Source organism: Sinocyclocheilus grahami, unplaced genomic scaffold, assembly GCF_001515645.1.
Source record: "Sinocyclocheilus grahami isolate Dianchi unplaced genomic scaffold, SAMN03320097.WGS_v1.1 scaffold787.1, whole genome shotgun sequence".
NCBI classification, from domain to species: domain Eukaryota; kingdom Metazoa; phylum Chordata; class Actinopteri; order Cypriniformes; family Cyprinidae; genus Sinocyclocheilus; species Sinocyclocheilus grahami.
The window spans coordinates 620,275-639,407 of NW_015505966.1; the positions used below are offsets into that span (position 1 = coordinate 620,275).

At 38.8% G+C, this 19,133-nt stretch overlaps 1 protein-coding gene and 1 long non-coding RNA gene across 2 annotated transcripts in view; both read right to left on the minus strand.

Moving 5' to 3' along the window:
* The window catches only part of LOC107561680 (uncharacterized), a 6,697-nt gene extending 2,227 nt beyond the window's left edge, over positions 1 to 4,470 (minus strand). Inside the window, exons 1-2 of the long non-coding RNA XR_001605885.1 lie at positions 4,456 to 4,470; positions 3,613 to 3,614 (exon numbers count right to left, since the gene is read on the minus strand). This is a non-coding gene — a long non-coding RNA (uncharacterized lncRNA). The remainder of the gene's footprint in view (positions 1 to 3,612; positions 3,615 to 4,455) is intronic.
* Positions 1 to 17,204, minus strand: part of LOC107561663 (echinoderm microtubule-associated protein-like 5) — a 124,969-nt gene extending 107,765 nt beyond the window's left edge. Inside the window, exon 1 of the mRNA XM_016246135.1 lies at positions 16,694 to 17,204. Within this exon, the coding sequence (XP_016101621.1) occupies positions 16,694 to 16,890 (197 nt within the window). The 5' untranslated portion in view covers positions 16,891 to 17,204. The remainder of the gene's footprint in view (positions 1 to 16,693) is intronic.
* Positions 17,205 to 19,133: the final 1,929 nt, after the last annotated feature.

Here is a 19,133-nt window from a genome sequence, read left to right on the forward strand (position 1 = left end):
ATCGCAGCACACACTGCCCCAGCTAACCAATCGCAGCACACACTGCCCCAGCTAACCAATCGGAGCACACACTGGCCCAGCTAACCAATCACAGCACACACTGGCCCAGCTAACCAATCACAACACACACTGGCCCAGCTAACCAATCACACCACACACTGGCCCAGCTAACCAATCACAGCACACACTGGCCCAGCTAACCAATCACAGCACATTTCATATTTCAGAAGGCGGGCCTTCATTTGATACAGGAACTATTCGAGCCGTTCATGCCAGACTGAGGAGAGAGGTGTTGTAATAATGTAAATTATGTGAAAAATAATGTGTTTTTCGAACAACCTAGTATGAGAGCCTGTTCTAGTACACCCCCAAAACAAAATCAATACTTTGTAAAAGAGCATAATAGGACCCCTTTAAATACTTTATACATGATATACAGCTGCCTTTAAATTTAAGACCCTTGCAAGGGAATCAACATATTTGACAAAAACTGGCCAAACCCCTAGTGTACATGATCATAGAAACTAATATAATGATGATCAAATGACTGGTATATATTCAAACAATATGCCAGAATGTGCATCTTTCATAACCGCAAACTGGAACTCAGAATCGGCCTGCAAGATGGGGAATTTTGCCATACAAACTACATCCAGCACAGATTTTGTAGTTGCATACAAATAAACACACTCATATTCATATTCATTCTTCTCCCCTTTGTGAGTCAGATTGGTGTAGTCAGTCTTGAATCGGTTTCTAAACACACAGACAGGGTCAGCTCAAGCCCATGGATTACAGCGAGGGTTCTATTTAGCCTTCACCACTGCTTAGTAAGTATGTGTTTGCCCCCAGCCTGTCTCATTAGCAGGAAGATGGAGGGATTAACTCCAAATTTCGCATTCAATCCTGCCCAGGGGACAGATGGGTCAAATCTCTGTTGTCCTCAAAACACACACTTCCAAAAACACAGTCTGACACTCACTCTAAGTGTCTGTGTGTGACCCAGGGCAGAGCTGTCAGGGAACAGATTAAAACGTGAATTTGATTTTTACATTGTCTAATGGAAATGCGAGTGCTGCTACTATCTGTAAACCTTGCTAGGGTGGTTGCCAGGCTGATGCTTTGCAGTTGCTATGGTCATTCTGAGTGTTTTTTGCTAGGGAACAGCTTTTAACACTCAAAAGACAAAGGAAAACAAGAAATCGCATCATATGACCCCTTTAAGACATATTGATTGCTAACCAATATGGCACCAACACATCACACATCCCTAGTTTTTAGCACGCGGCTGTTTGGTTGCTAAGGTGTTCTGGGTGTTTGCTAGGTTTGCGAAAAAGATCCCAGCACAAGTCTGTACAATCAAAGACGATAGAATACCCAAGACATGTCACTCGTATAGTTTTGAATGGGGAAAAAATGCAACGCTCAATATGGCCGCTTTATCGAAGGAAGCCCTGCCTTCTGAGTAAAGAGCCTATCGCTAATCGGTAAAGTCATTGCATCACTGCAGCTGCCGTTAGAAGTCCCGGTTGCTCTAGAAACATTCAGCGTTCTGAGACGCGCGCTTAGGACTGCACATGCACACTGGCTGATCTAGCCTGAAAAAATTATTGGAGCATAAGAAACAACATTTATGAGATGGTTGTTGTCAGATTGCATTGGTGATTTCAAATATGAAATTTAATTGTAAGCCTAGCGAACGGTTTTGGAGAATTTGGAGCTGCACTTGCATGCCAGAGAGGCATTTCAAAGACGGTCGCCGGGTGAAATGACTTGCCTTAAAGGGACTTTGGTACAATATTCTGATCCTTACATATGATTCAGATTCTTCCTTCTATGTAAATTAACAGGATTTTGTTTTGTTGTGATAAAATAAGTCTGATAGCTTAGAAAAGCAATAGCACACCTCTCCTCAACAAGTCACACAATCTGAGGAATCATTTATGTCCAAGTTTAATATGTACTTAGGTTTTAAATTTATAAATTTTTTCAAATAATAATAGTGTTCAACTTGAATACAGTGCTTCAGATGGTATCAGTAAATTCATACATCATAGTCATGTGAATTTAATCATTACTTAACAAGAATAATTGCTCTCTAGATGCTTTCCAGATACAAATTGTACTAATATGATCATGTGTTCCTCAGTGACTAGATATAGCTAGTTAGAGATCTCTCTGCATATAAATGCTGTGATATTCTGCTTTGATTTGACATGATCAGATGACACACGCTACGTGGGCTCAGAGGAACCTACTCTCTGTAGTATTTCATTAGACGATGACCTGCCAATTTCATCTGCATGTTTAATGAGCGATATGAAAATCTGGAGCCTCGGCTTTTTGTAAATATAAAAATAACATAAGCTGTCAATTTGCTTAAAAGTTGCATTTAAGATCATCCTGTGACATTTGAGTAAAAATGGAAAATATTTCCTGCCCACATAATGAAACATCATTTAGAGCAGTGTTAATTTACTATAATTGAGATATAATTTCTTTAAATATTTTGTCTTTTCAGTTTTCATTTTAATTTGAGTTAAAGTTTCTTCAGTTAAAGTTTTTATTCATTTTTATTTCAGTTTAAGTTTTAGTTATTCTAGTACATCAGGTTAAACTAAATGAAAATGAAATGGATTGCTTAGGCAATATAATTATTGTTTTTTTTACTTCAGGGTAACATAATTAACCCAAACCAAACCAAAAATGAAGCTCTTGATCATGCAAATTCCTATTGGGATGACTCAGTTTTGCCTGTGAAATTTCATCAAGCAATGGTAAATGAGATCACACGTTTAGTCAAGGAGGTGATATGACATGTAACTCGCTCATTATGTCACTGAATATTACATCAGTGTCTCAATGATCAAGATTTGAGTCACAATACATATAAATTGCCCTCAGATCTAGCTCTCCCTCTCTTTCCTGTTTCTCCAACATTACCTTTTCTATTAGCTAATGAGCTCGTTTAGTAAGTAGAATGCTGTCTCTGCGCCGTTCCTGTGATGTACAGCCTACCATTACCCCAGCCTATTAGCTAATGTGTCCGGTGGAGGCCTTTAGTGGGTGGACAGGCCAACAGTGCAGAACTTCAGCGCTGCTGTATGGAGTCTCTCGCTAAAGGGAGACTGCTTGGATGACTGCTTGAGTGGGCAGGTGGGTGGAGGCGTTTAGCGGCAGCAGAGACACGCTAACTAACGGCAGAAAGTTCCAGGGTGAGAAACAGAAGCTCGTCATGGTAACAAGAGGAGGAGTGGGAAGTGAAATGTAAAGTTGGACAGCTGGAGCCTGCAGTGCCACCTGACAGAGATCAGTTCACATACAAGGTCTTTTTAATAGACCGGAGTTGTTAATGAAGCAGCAGATGTAATAGAATTGTGGGATATAAGTTCTGGCCTTTACTTGATTTTTTTTATTTTAATTTTATGTGTGCATGCTGAATAAAACTTACTGATCCAAACTTTTGAACATATCAATATTTGCTGAGAGAGAGAAAAAACCCCCCGTAAGACCTTCGTTCATCTTCAGAAACAATTAAATTAAGATATTTTTTATGGAATCTGAGAGCTATCTGACCCTGCATAGTGTAGCATTTGGACCAATCAGACACACAACTTTTGACGGTTGACCCTGAGTGGTCAGCTAAATATCTACAGTGGATCTAAAATATGAATAGTTAATTATAACTAGTTATGGTTAATTATTCATATTTCCTGTCATTGAGTTAAATTCGCTACAATAGACAGCAACGCAACTGAAATGATCCCAAGTCCAGAAACGTAGCAAGGAGATCTGTAAAATAATCCATGTGACATCAGTGGTTCATCCGCAATCATACGAAGCTACGAGAATACTTTTTGTGCGCAAAAGAAAAAAAAAACGACTTTATTCAACAATTCGTCTCCTCTGCATCACCCTGGTGCCATTTTGGAGAATATCCGCTGGACTTAAACAACGTATGCTGTTCTGTGTCAGCTGCATCATGCAGCATACGCTGTTTACATCCAGCGGATATTCTCCAAAATGGCACCAGGGTGAATAAAGTAGTTTTTTTTTCTTTTGCACACAAAAAGTATACTCGTATTCTATATTCTCGTATTCTAGTATTGTGTTTCTTTATTTGGTTGTGTTGTGAGCATTTGCGGCGCGTTTCTTTATTTGGTTCTCAGTTCAGTTTGGAGATTCAGTCAATCAACAAACCAGAAAAGGTCAACAGTCATTGAAGAGGAAGCCTAAGATATTTTTATTAGGGCAAATACTCAAATAAAAGACATTTTACAGACTATAGCCAAAGTAGAAGCCGTGTTTAATTTGACACGTTTAATTAGAAGTGCAGTCCACTCAATATGTCACACTGTTGTGGATATGGATGTCAATTATTCAGTTGGCAAAACATTTCAAAACAGAAATATTGAACTTCCATCACTCAGAGACTAATTTTTGTTTGTGTCAAACAACTTGACCCTTCTGAAATGCTGCCTGAAGTTTTTTCTGTTTTTGTTTTCCAATCAGCTCAGTTTTCATTTGATCTTGACTGTAGGTCTGAGACAGCAAGCAGAGTTTTTATTGTTAACTAAAATTAAAGCAACTAAAAGCGTTTTTGTTCATTAAAATAATGCTGAAACAAAATATAAATATTAGATGAAAAGCTTTAAATGAAAATAAAAATAAAGTTGCCTTGGCAATTAACATTAAGTTAATGCACTAAAATTATTAAATTAAATTCAATTAAAACACTGAAAATATTCAAATAAAGTTGTTTCGAAATATTAATAAGAAATTAATATTATATAAATAATAGTCAAATAAGACTGGGAGGCAAGATAGGTATGTCACATGTGGGTATATTATGTCACATCCGTGCCGCCTGCACACACGCACACACGCACACACATTCTGGATGGTGTCCAAATCAGGTCAGAGCAGCTACTGCAGCAGTCACCTTGCCTGCCCTTATTGTGGATTACCAGGAAGGAAAGGATAAGCACATTTCCAAAAGTCAGTATTTATCTTGCATGCCTTGGCTTCTACAGAGCAAGCTAAATCCTGACAACCAATAACATCTCATGCTCAGCACCTGTCTGCAAAAAACCCCCAAATGTCCAGGAGTGCCAGACACAACTGCAAATGCTGCTGGATGAAGCGTAATGATGCTGAAAATTCAGCTTTGCATCACAGAAATAAATTACATTTTAAAATATATCAAAATAGAAAACATGAATTTTGATTTTGCAATAATATTTCAAAATAATAATAATAATAAATCAGCTTTGGTGAATGCTTTTACTCTGACTTCCCTGCCTAAGAGTATTTTTCAATGTGAAATGAATATTCAATATTACTTATTATGTTACATATTCAATATTACTTGTTCATAAAACTTTACTTCAGGCTTTTTGTAACAATACTATATCAGGACCAGTTAATCTTTGCTTCTTAAAGCTACACTAAGCAATTTTTCCTCATTAATGTAACTTTTGAAAAAATATGTTTATATAACACTCAAATCAGATGAATACTCCAGGCATATCAGTAGCCTAATAAAAGCGGTTTCTTTTTACATGGAGTGAAGTGCTTAATGGGGGCTGTCCTATTGAGACCACATGATCAGATGAACACTACTTGCTTTATATTTGTAACCCCCATTATTGGACAATTTCACTCATGTTTTAAATAAATCATGGCTGACTGTGAAAAAGGAAATCTACAATGTTATTGGTAACAGAAAACGTTTGCGTTTATGCCGCTGCACTCACACCACTAGGTGTCAGTATACACCCAAGACAACTGCCATATCGCACAGTGCAACATTAACCAAAAATGACCGTGTGCACCTTTAATAAACAGCAAATTATATTGCACGTCTAAAGAACTTCTCTAAGAATACAATCTAGATTATAACCTTTCTTATTAAAATGGCATAGGCAGATACTGAAATTAGATCACCGAAACCCTCCTGCAATAGATCATGAACTAACAGGCACATGAAGGGACACCTCTCCTGGTCTCAAGACGCTTTTATCCACTTTGACAGACCTCTCACAGTCCAAGAGCACTCTGCAAAGAGAGGACATTTACACTGCCATGTGCTGGTGTGTGTTTGTATGTCAGGCTGTTTGATGTGTGTAGATGTGTCAGATAAGCCGCTTTGGGATAATGAATGAGAGGGTGATTGTAGCGTTCACTGGAACTGCTATAGAAAGGGTGGGGATTCCCTGCCAGAGGAGCGGTTCATTGCTGGGAAGAGGGAAGCCTCACTGATCACGGTGAAACCAGTAGGAACAGGACGCCTGTCTCCCAGCATTAGCATCACTCTAATGGGCTCATACATGCATGGCTGCATCTTGTCAACATACATGCAGCATGCTTATTATGCCAAAGCATAACGTAAGAGTGGGCTCATCCTGATACGCACACAAACTCACACAATAATAGAACATGAATTTGGATTTTATGAGATCTATATAAAAATCTGGCTATATAACAGGCATTTGTTTTAGACTTTTATATATCTATATATACATACACACTATTATTCAAGGGTTTGGGATCAGTAGGTTTTTTAATGTTTTTGAAAGAAGACTCTTCTGCTCACCAAGGCTGCTGTTATTTGATCAAAAATAAAGTTGAATACTGTTAAAATAACTGTTATTATTTTAATATATTTTAAAATATAATTTATTCCTGTGATGGCAAAGCTGAGTTTTCAGCATCATTACTCCAGTCTTCAGTGTCACATCCTTCTAATATACTGATTTGGGATTCAAAAAGCATTTCTTATTGTTAATGTTGAAAAAAGTTGTGCTTCTTTGTGAAATATAATGTAGAATAGAATGCTCAAAAGAACAGAATTTATTTGAAATAGTAGTCTTTTTTAACCTTATAAATGTCTTTACTTTTACTTTTTGCTCAATTGAATGCATCCTTTCCTGAAAAGAGTGATTAAAAAATTTATTAATTTTAATTTCACAATGTCTCTATCAAAAGTTAACTTTAAATAAAATTTAAATAAACAAATAATCATATATTCATATTTTTGTGAGCCCAAATATTCAAAAACAATATTACTGAAAAATACCCATTCATATCTCTGGACCAGTGTTTTTTGGGAATTGATTGGATTAAGAAATGTTGGCATTACATGCTAGAAAAGACCCAGGTGGTCGAGGGCAGGAGCTAAAAATAAGAGATCTTAACAATGCCAGTCGCAAAAGAAAGTCATTAAAGAGGCAGATAAAATATTGCAAAGACAAGCATTTTTTTCTTTGGAATACACCGAGACCAGAAACATGTATTAACAAAACAGATTTGATTTCATGTTTACTTGGAGATAAACAAGTTATTTTTGTCTGTCAAAGCTTCTGGTCTACATTCATTTTCACGCTAAATAAACAATAAAGCCTCAATCTTAAAAAACTCCTATTACTGATTTTACAAAATGAGGATTCATCCTGGTGTTAAAATGTGCTAAAACAAGTGACAGAAGCACCGATATTTCACTGATTTCATCCCTACTACACGAGACTCTCAAAACTGTCTGACAGTATTTCAGTGGGCAGTGATTTCGGTCTCTAGAGGAGGTTTTACTCTATAAGCCCACAAAGCAATAGTTCAATCATGTTAGGTGGAGAGCTGCCAAGGCCTTTGACAAAAAGCTAACAAGCCGAGTGTGCCCAGAGGGGCTTATATAGAAGGTATAAAACCTCTACATTTAATCTCGGTGGCAACTGAAGCTTCAGTTTTAGCGCACACACACACACATACACAGGGAACACAATCTAGCCCAAACCCTTGACTGACATTCATGCATTGTGTGCACATGATCCGTGCTAAAACTGACAACCCAGACCACACAAACACAGCGCTGCACACCAATGCACACATTCAAACAGTCAGACTCATTGATACTATTAGAGTAAGAGCATCAGGAGGCAGCGCAGATTAAGCATTACATTAGAAATGAGTGCATGTGAGTGCACATGGCTTACAGATGGACTGGAGCGCGTGAGAGAGCGAGAGAGAGAGAGAGAGAGAGAGATTCCACCTGATTAGATCACGTGGATTAAACGAGACACAACGTCCACCCTTCCCCCCCTCATGAGTAATCATGTCAGTCAGTCACACACGCTCATTCGTGAATGCTGGCATCTCACCAAACATCACGCAAATGTTGCTGAAGTCACCTAATCCTCGTCTTATTAAAGAAAGAACCCCTTTCATGGTACTCAGCCTCCCAAATATCTCCCACGAAACACAACATTCCTGTTAAACCTTTTAAAGGGACATGCACACAAAAATTGCACAGCGAAATCCACTTAAAATACATTGACTAGCTTCCAGTCGCATGAAAGACAGGCGGATGGATACAATGCAGCAGGTCACCAGACATTTTTTCATCTTTTTCAGTCACTCATGGTCATTCGATGCCTAATATGTCCAATCCCTATTAAATTTTTTTGAACACCTGTAGTAAACAAACAAACGTCTGAGGGCATACAGCCTCAGGAGCGTGACCAGCATGCACCTGTCTGTGGCATGCATGAATGCTCACACGCAGACTTTTCTGGACCAAAAAACATAAATCTTCATGTATATCGAACGTGGTTGCACTAAGATATCAAAATGTGCTATTTTGAATTCTAAGCTATAAAAAGCCATTGTGTTAGAGGAACAGTACAAAATTTTAATTCTGTAACAGCTTACTCACAGTCATGTCATTTCAAACTCATATGACTATCTTTTTTTTTTACAGTTTACAGACTGTGCTGGATGCTCTTTTTCTACGCAATGGAAGTGAATGGCGGCTGGACAAAAAGGGCCGATAACAGCCTTATTAAATTGGTCAGCATGCTTTATGTGCTGCATTAAAACACTTTTGTGACACCTTTGTACATTTTTAAAGAGTTGCAAAGTAGGGTGGTTTATATGACCAAAATCTATTTATTTATTCATTTCACAATAACATTATATGTCAAAATATATTAGGCTGCTGTTACTTTAAGACCTAATGCATGACTCCAACATTTTGACAGACGTCGGATTTCTTTCCCAACTGTTTACATTCATTTTGTATATTTGAACATTCAAGCGCAAAAGGGAGCTGAATTCAATATTGCATGCCGTCTAAGAGTCAGCTTGAGTTCAGAAAATTATGACTTTTTTGGGATTATCACACTTAAAGGTAAGGTCACAGAAGCAACATTTTTGAGAAATCCAGCTGGGAAAAAATTGTACTTTCAAGCCAAGCAGCTTTCTGTTGCTCAACCAGACGAATTTGAGTGACCATCTTGAACCCATTGTGACATCTGTGTGGGGAAACCTCATAACATTTATGATAACATGGATTCCGACAGAAATGACTGATGAAATAATTGAAATGAATGATTTCACCTGCAGAAAAATGGTAAATGGGACGTACCATAAGATTTTAACATCAAGCATGTCTCATGCTTTATATTTTTTCATTCGTGCGTTAGCGATCTAATGTGCCATTAACTTTAAGCAGTCCAGGACTACAAGGATATATTTACTTAACGCAGTACACAATGTAGCAAAATCTCTATCAATACACACTCCATATTGTCACCACAATATATATTTTGTCATACCTCTCAGCTCTATAGCAAAGACATTCGGTATATTAACTACATCAATCCATGAGTCTCACAAGTGTGCGTAAATAATTTTTTTAACTGTTCCTTTAAATGTTTAAATGTGTGTCTAAATTTGGAGATATGCTTGTTTCAGCCCAAAGTTCAATATTTTATGCCTTATGCTGGCACTTACCTGAGGGAGTGTTGCCACGTAATGTTTACAAAGAACGGGGACATATATCAGCAGTTCTCGGCACAGCACAGCATGATCACACAGCTCTCTTAATGGAGTTGATACAGACCAACTCACAGTGAGATATAAAGGGCATCACGTCTGTTAGGTATGAGAGGGTCTTTCTCTCTCTCACACACAAGCTGCTGTTCAACATCTGTAGCTCAGCTCTGGGCTCCATCCTCCACCTCCCACTGAGCATTCTACTCAAGGGCAAATGACAGAGGATACAAAACAACTCCACCATTAACTGCCAATCCCATGTCAACAACAACACAGCGCAGCCAATACAAGAAATATCTGTATTTGATCTGGAATAATCAAAGTACAGTGGGTATAGAAAAGAATCACCCCCGTGCTTTTTTGCTTTGCAGCCTGAAATGAAGACGGACTCAGTTTTTGTTTTATCCAGCTGTATTTACTCAGTGCCACTTATAGCATCCAAGCGAAAGAAATAACACCAAGTCAGAAAGAAATTTAAAACCAGAATCTTGGAAAAATGATCACCTCCTTGTGTCAGTATTTTGTTGAACCACCTTTTGCTTTAATTGCAGTCTTTAGACTGTTGGGATATGTCTCTGTCTCTAACTTTGCACATCTAGAGTTTGCTATATTTGCCTGCTCATCTTTGCAGACCTGCTCAAGTTCACTTAAATTTGATGGTGACCATTTGTGGACTGCAATCTTCAAGTCATTCCATAGATATTCAGTGGGGTTTAAGTCTGGGCTCTGACTAGGTCATGCAAGGACATTCACCTTTTTCTCCTTCAACCACTGTGTGCTCAGTTTTGCTGTGTGCTTTGGGTAGGGGTGTAACAATTTTCAAACCGAACCGAAAAACCGTGATACACCACCCACAATACGTACCGCAGTCCACCCCCGCCCCACTTGCACCACAGCTCGTCTCAAATCTGACAATGCATGTAGAATATGGTTTGTTGAAAATAACAACGTGTAAAACAGACCTATTGGCTTCCCACATTACAACAGCAATGATCAAAAAACAAGGACCAACAACACAGATTGCCGTTTGCATGCTAGTATACCAGTCATTTATTCCTTCATCACCCAGGTGTTAAAAGTGCGCGAATGCAGGTGAGACATGAACAGCACACACTGTGTTTAAACTAAACTCATTTGCGTGTGTTTTTAAGCCTTGTTAATTGAAATATTCAAGCAAAGAATAAGTCCTGTCTGAAGGTAGGTGTGTGTGTGTGTGTGCGCGCACTCATCCATAGCACGTGCACACACAGAGAGCCTCATCAGACAGCACGTGCCGGTCAAATATTGATTTCTCCTTCAAGATTTGCCTTTGAACTGGCAAACTAACACAAAAAATATGTCATGTCAACATGCCCGTCTTTGTGAGTATCCTTGCAGACATCGTTGGTCATGTCTTAAACAGTCGAGAAAGACAACGCATGTGTATCAGTGTACTGGATCTGTGAATTATGTCTTAAAAGAACAGCAGCATATTCCTGCTGTCTGTGTTTTTAATGTTAAACAACAAAAAACAAGGAAATCACTCTCTTCTCTTGATTGCTTTTGTAACTTCAACCAGGATTGGTCTTTAACTTTTACAGTGAAATACGCACTGTTATTTTACATTTATTTACTTTTAAATTTTTGTGCCTTAAAATTACTGTTAAACACTGAAACACCTGCAACTGCTTCAGAGTTGCTGTAGGCCTCTTGGTCCTCCTGGCACTTCCGTCCTGATCCGGGGAGGGTCTGTGTTGTACCAAATACCTTCCACTTCTTAATAATACACTTCACTGTGCTTCTAGGCATTGATAAGCCTTTGAAATTGTTTTGTATCCATCTGCTGACTTGTGCCTGTCCACAACTTTATCCCAGAGATCTTTTGACAGTGCCTTGCCACCCATAGTTGATTGTTTGCTTCATTCACACTACCAAGGACTGAAATGCTCCAGGAAAGCTATTTTCATGCTGAGCTAATCAAAATGACCACAGCAGATTGAAAGTCAAATGGGCTTTGTGTGCCATTGAGAAGGTGATTAGCTGCACCTGATTGAGTTTACAAGTCATTTTTAGGAGGGGGGGTGATCCTTTTTCCAACTCAGTGATTCTGTTTTTTTGTTTGTTTGTTTTTTCTGACATGTTGGTGTTATATCTTTCACTTGGATGTTATAAGTTGCACTGAGTAAAGCTGGATAAAACAAAAACTGAAGTGTCCATCTTCATTTCAGGCTGCAAAGCAACAAAATGTGATTATTTTAAAGGGGGGTGATTCTTTTCTATACCCACAGTAACAATGTATAAATATTTCACAATATAATTAATATACCAATTATAATATTTCATTCAAAAAATATAATAAAAAAAAATTCCCAATAAAAAATTCAAGCAAACTCAAAAGTAAAACTTCAGGAAGCATCATGGTTATAAAAAATTGGAGAACGGCTGAATTATCATGGTAATAATCTCATAATAGAAAAAAAATATTATGTGTATATATATATATCGGTGACGAACGCGGAAGTGACGAACGTGGAAGCGCAGAGGAGAGAGCAAAACAAAACACCGGTCACGAATTAGTAGTACAAAACGAGGATTTGTAAAGAAAAATGTTGGAGGATTTCGATATAAGCCAAGAGGACACTGGTTTTCCTTTGCTGTAAACAAAACTTGTTTCTCGCGAGACTAGCATATTCTCACCGAAGCTTATGCTACGCCTACATCCTACGTCATCCTCTGGACGCCACTCTCTCGTGAATGAGCATACGACAGTTAGCGGAAGCTAGAGATTAAGATTCATAAAGTTGTAAATATGGATATTTTTCTTACACAAACGCATCGCGTCGCTTTAGAAGGAGTTTATTGACCCCCCGGAGCCATGTGGACTTCTTTTATAATGGATGGGTGCAATTTTTTGGACTTCAAATTTTGGGCTACCATCCACTCCCATTATAAAGCATGGATTAGCCTGGACATTATTTAATATAACTCCGATTGTATTCATCTGAAAGAAGAATGTCATTTACACCTAGGATGGCTTGAGGGTGAGTAAATCATGGGGTAATTTTCATTTTTGGGTGAACTATCCCTTTAATTGTCACGTATTGACATCTGAGGTAATGCTTTTGATGTATGTTCTTTTAAATTACATTTGACGATCATCCAAGGTATATTTGTGTTTAACCTTAATAGTAATTCAGTTATAGAGATATTGCTGCTTTTGGCAATAACAATAAAATGTTAAACCATCTCGTTTGTTCGTTATCCTTCTTTTAGGCCCAATCCCAATTCTATTTTATACCCCTTCCCCTTCCCCTTGTCCCTTGAAATGGAGTGTCAAGGGGTAGGGGTGAAAATATTCCCCTAAGAATTGGGACACCAATACTATGCCGTCAAACGTCACCATACGTCATCTAGCTCCTACAATACTCACACCTACTGGTGTGCTGGTGTGCATTAGAGTCTTTAATTACCATTCTATATTAATGCACTGCTTACTGACACACACACACATATATCAGAGATCACGCAGCTCACACATCCAGGAGCAAAGAAACTTGTCAACGCTGCCCCACGACTTTTATTAATAACAGTTTACATACTGAATCGCTACATTATATTTTCCAGCAACAAGAGGATAAAATCGCTGTTTTTGAAGTAAACTCACTCTACAAAGAGAAACGTGCATACACGCAACTTTCATCTCTCTCTCTGTCTCTCTCTCTCTCTCTCTCGAATTGGCAGTATTTGAAAAAAGGGTTTAGCGATTTATAATTATTGGGGGGACTAGCCCCCCTTAATGTCTACGGTGGTTATCACCCTGATCAGACATGAAAATATGTTGTGGCACTATCGTGCAGTCAGTAATGATATGACGTTAGCAAACTTTAGCGATTTTTTGCAAACATTTCTTTGAGTAACATGACCGTAAATATGAACTCACGATTGAATGTAACATAAAACAAATGATTACATTTCATTAAAATCTTTATTAATGCCAAAAAATGCTTACATTTATGTGTCTTTTTGTTCTCTCGGGCAGCCATGTTGCCGCTGAAGCCGGTTTACGCTGAGATAATTCATACCCCTTCACCTGAAGTGTGGTCCCGAAAAATCTTCGTTTGAAGGGCTATCTGGCCATTCCCCTTACCCCTACCCCTCCAACCAAAAGAGAATCGAGACACCCCTACCCCTTCACGTGAATGCGCGAAACGGAGGGGTAGGGGAAAGGGGAAGGGCAAAGGGGTAGAATTGGGATTGGGCCTTAGTCTTTGTTTATCCATCCGTCTTGTATTGAATATATAAATAATCATTTGGCATTGTACTGTACGCTTAGCATAACACTTATGACTTCTATGTATTTAGAAACCTGTGCTGATAACTTAATAATAGGGCACTGCTGGCATATGGACGCATTTGATATGCAGGAATAGCATATAATGGCCCTCCCAGAAAGTCAAGCATTGGGTCAAATTCTGATACTGAAGTAACCAGAGATGGATGGGTCCCTATGAGACATTTGACACACAAATGCACACCGGGCACATACTGGGAGGTAGTAAATGTATGTAAATGGACACAAATTTCATGTTTGAACCAATTTCATAAGACTGAAAACACTTCAATGTGCATATAATTGGTCATAATTACAAATAACAGCACATGCACAGTGATGTGTTCACCAAACCTTCACACAGTCACGCAAATGCAAGGTAACCAAGGTCAGTTTCTCTGTCACCTAATTAATAATAGAGAATTGAGGCAGATGACCGGCGATGAGGCAGAACACCACCCCCTCCAGTTCTCACTGAAACACCACACACATACAACACATACAGACAGACACACACACATACACCTACTCCTGTAGGATGCCATAACCTTGATGATCATGTGACTGAATTATAATGCCTTCACCGTCAGCTAAAAGCACCTTCACATGCATATGAATACAGCTTTCTCTAAATAACTGAATTACTATTAACGTTAAGCACAGATAGACCTTGGATGATCGTCAAATGTAATTTAAAAGAACATACATCAAAATCATGACCTCAGATAGAGGTCATTTCATGACAATTAACTGTTAAGGCTATTATATTATATTAGCTAATGAATTAAAGCTAAACAGGTCTTGTAATGCAGTAAGATATGGGGTTATGCTTTGTGTCAATATATATTTCAAGAAAAGAATGGTGAGAATTAGTCTTAGACAAACACTTACACTGAAAAACTCTCTTATGGCGCTTTTCCACTGTGTGATACGACTCGGCTCGGTACGGTACGGCACGGCACGGTTCGGTTCGGCTCGGCACGGTTTGCGTTTCCACTGCAGTTCAGTACCGCTTTAGAGTGGGCGGGATTATTCACATGTCGTTATAGTTGCGCCACCTCTACTCCCCCGACTCCTAAAAAAACTTTTTCATTCCGCGTCGCCCCATCAAGCTCTCGCTGGATCCACTCCTCTGCTATCAACGAGAGGAACGTCTGTTCTTCTGCAACAGACAACAAAACTTTTTGGTTGTTAAAAAAAAGGTGCTTCGTTCAAAACAGTTGCGTTCGATCCTTCGCTGGCTGTGCTAATTTAACCCCAACCGAGGTGGTACTAAAAACAAGTACCAGGTATACTGTACCCAGTGGAAAACCCCCCAAAAGTGAACCGTACCGAGCCGTACCATGCAGTGGAAAAGCACCATTAGACAGCATGCGATTCCGAATTCAGTTCCCTTTCACAGCTTATTGCACTTGAATGGTCAAATACACAAAATTCTATCAAAATGCCTGTTTTGGTGAATATTCACGTAAAACACAGTTATGTTAAGTGAATGTAAACAGTTTGGAAATAAATCAGACCTGTGTCAACATATTGGATCTATGCATTAGGTCTTAAAGTGACAGCAGCCCAATATATCTTGGCATATAATGTTACCACGAAATAAAATTACTCTGTTTTGGTTATATCGCCCACCCCTACTTTGCTACTCTTTAAAAATGTTAGTTTTTTAAAATTAATTTAATCAATTTATATTTACAGTAACAAATTATAGTTACAGTTATTAAATTTACAGTAATTAAATTATATGAAATAAGTAACCATTTCAAATGAGCTGTTGTGTTGTACCAGATAAACACAATCTAAAGGCAATCCGTACGTTTTGGTGAACTGGTGGCTAATTTGTATGAATTTGTACATTTTCATTAGTAATATATATATTTTTTACAAATAGTATGCTTTTGTATTATGTAAATTCATGCAAAATCGCCACGAAAAAAATATGATTTCCCTGAGCTCAGAATAAAAGCATGGCAGAGTACAGAGTAAAGGCCGGCTGGAGATTCCCAGATGAGTGGAGCGGAGTGACAAAGCTGATACTGTTCTGCAGTCACTCCTAAAGATCCACAGGAAGCAGATGTCTCCAGACGCGCATTTCAAAGTTGAACTACTTTTAACTTGCAGCGAGACGCGACGCAAACGTCCGCCTGACGCATATGCACATGGACTAAAACAATGAAAAGATAGCATTGACAGAACGCACGAAGAACGCGTCCTGGCCGGTAAGCTGCTCCGCGGAGGCGCTGTCCAGCGCGCGAGCCTCGTGAAGGTGATCGGGCGACCGCTTAGCGTGACAGAGATCACCTTCAGCTTCAGCAGCCTGGCGTGCTGGACAGCGCCTCAGCGGAGCAGCTTCCACCTCCATCGCTCTCCACTTTCTTGCGATTAAATATACAGCGACGTCTTATATAAGTAGCCTGACACTGGCTTTGATGCATCAGCACCACTGAGTTCACTATTACCAAGTTGGCATGCATTTGGTAAAATAATACTAATAATAGCCTAATAATAATAATGTATGGATTTCCTTACAAACATCCACGTGAATGTGCCTACCTGATTATGTCATCGTTATGTCCCAAATAAAATTTCTGCTTGTGTTCCCGTGTGTTGTACACAACTCCGACGCCGGCGACAAAGTACACGATCTCCTTGGCGGCGGTGTAGTACAGGTTGTTGCGGCACTGGTGTCCCCGGTAGCCGTAGACCCACTCGAGTCGTAGGCGACAGTTGGGAGCTGTTCTGTCAGCCATGTTCGGACGTGTTTTGCTTCGAAGCGAACGGCTGGTGCTTCTTCATTCACCGACGCGACGAGCCGTCACATTCAGCCTCGTTTACCCGCGCAGTCCGCTGTCAGCGCAGCTTCGTCCGGCCAAAGACAAACGACGACATGTTTCAGTTCAAGTGGAGTGCACAACTTTAGGCGGTTTGCATAATGTTAGGGCAAATGCTTTGTTTTGTTCAGACGATGTAAATCGGCTTTGGAGTCTGGCTTGTACTACTTGTGGACATGTGCGAAGCATGAAGCGACTCTCTCTCTACTTCTGACCGGACGGGTGGCTTCGCTCTAGTGTCAAAACCTGAGAACATGGATTTTTCGCTTTCGTTAACTCGGACCGGCCAATCACGAGCGGCGGTAGTGATTGACAGAAAGGCTGGCCAATCAGGTCGTGAGGATGAGTTGAATGAAAATGTGTGGGCCAATGGCGAGCAGAAGGAAGGCTTAAGATGTCTATGCTCTATATGGCCTGCTCATTTAGGACAGACGGCAGTTGAATGGCTTTTGTCGTAGGCCTGCTACAGTACACTAGATTAACTCTGTGAGGTCTGAACGGTTTCTGACCTTTATAAAAGTAGCTTACAAAAACGCTTCTGTTAACGACAGAAAACGGGACTAGATAATAATCTACTTTGTGAGTAATAGATGCAAATAAAATAAACCAGTCTTATAATTTTGAAGGTTTTCTGACCTCAATGTTATTTTAGTATCATTGGTGTACCATTATTGTTTTCATCCATATTTTGAATATTTTGTGCGGTTATATTTTCCTTTTTAATTTTAAAACTAGTCATCTTGTTGTCACTTTTATTCATTTAAATGTTTATATAGTTTAAATGATTTCATTTAAATAAATTCAATGTCTATATAATTTCTGTCTTTTTTTTTTAGTTCCGCGCCAATTTTAGTAATTTTGTGTTTTTGTCATTCTAGTGTTTATTTATCATTTTTGTTTCAGTTTTAGTCGTTTTAGCACATCGTGTTATTGATATATTGAGTGTTTTTATATTCTATTTCAAGTAATAACTCTTTTATGTTTCCAGACTCCGTTTTAGTTAACTATAATAACCCCATCTTCTTTCCAGACACATTTTTCAAAGTTAAACTACTTCCAAACAGTAACGTGACTCAATGTCCACTTTACGCATTTGATCCATGGGAGAAAGTAATTCTAAGGTCTGGAGTAACATGAAAGTGAGTACATGTGCTGATAACTTAATAATAGGGAACTTCTGGCATGGACGCATGATATGCATGAATGGTGTATAATGGCCCTTTCAAAAAGTCAAGCACTGGGTCACATTCTGACACTGAAGTAACCAGAGATGCTAACCCATGGTCCTTATGGTTTTTGACCCTGGTGTATGAATATGTAAGTAAGGGGAGCCTTATATAAAACCTGAAAACAATTACAAATGATAGACACAGAACATTTAGTAGGTGTGGAGATTTTCTATTTGAAAGCACAATGAAGGCAAACGTACACAGTCAAAAGGTAAAGCTGTGTTGAAGTCGGTTTCAAACTCTCCAAGGACTCGGACTCGGAGCATTTTTAGGATCTACAAAATGCAAACTTAATCGGAACACACTCCCCATTAATCATATAAACACATTCCAACACACCCATGCCAAGCAAGAGGCTACACGTCCAATTAAACAAACAAAAAAAATTTCGAATTGTTGTTGAAGTCAACATGGCTCATATTCTTCGAAACGCCATCTAAATCATAATGACCATTTAATTTGTATTCCATAACAATGGAGAAAGTTATTATAGAAAAGGATATTGGTGTACCTATGAAAATATTCATCTCAAAAAATGGACCTCATAAGAACAAGAAAAGCATTGACATAAGGTGCTAAGGGCCAGTGGAGTGGCATAAATGTTCACTTCATATAAACTGAACAAAACGGGAGCAGATGCTGATGGCAGCAGTCCATTCACACCGCTCTGGTTTACCACATTTAGACATTGTTTGTCAAATATCTCCACACATTCATTCCTCTCACAGTGAACAAAACAAGCTGTTTTCTGTTGGTCTTCAAACGTGTAGAAGTAATCCAAGTCACTTTATGGATACTAAGTGGGCGAAATTTCTTTTATAAACAGGAATACAAATAAGATGATAATTTGTGTAATTCTGCTGTGGGATGCCCAAGGCTTTCAATACAATATATGCAAACAAGTTTCCAAAAGAGAACCTAAAAAGCTTCAAA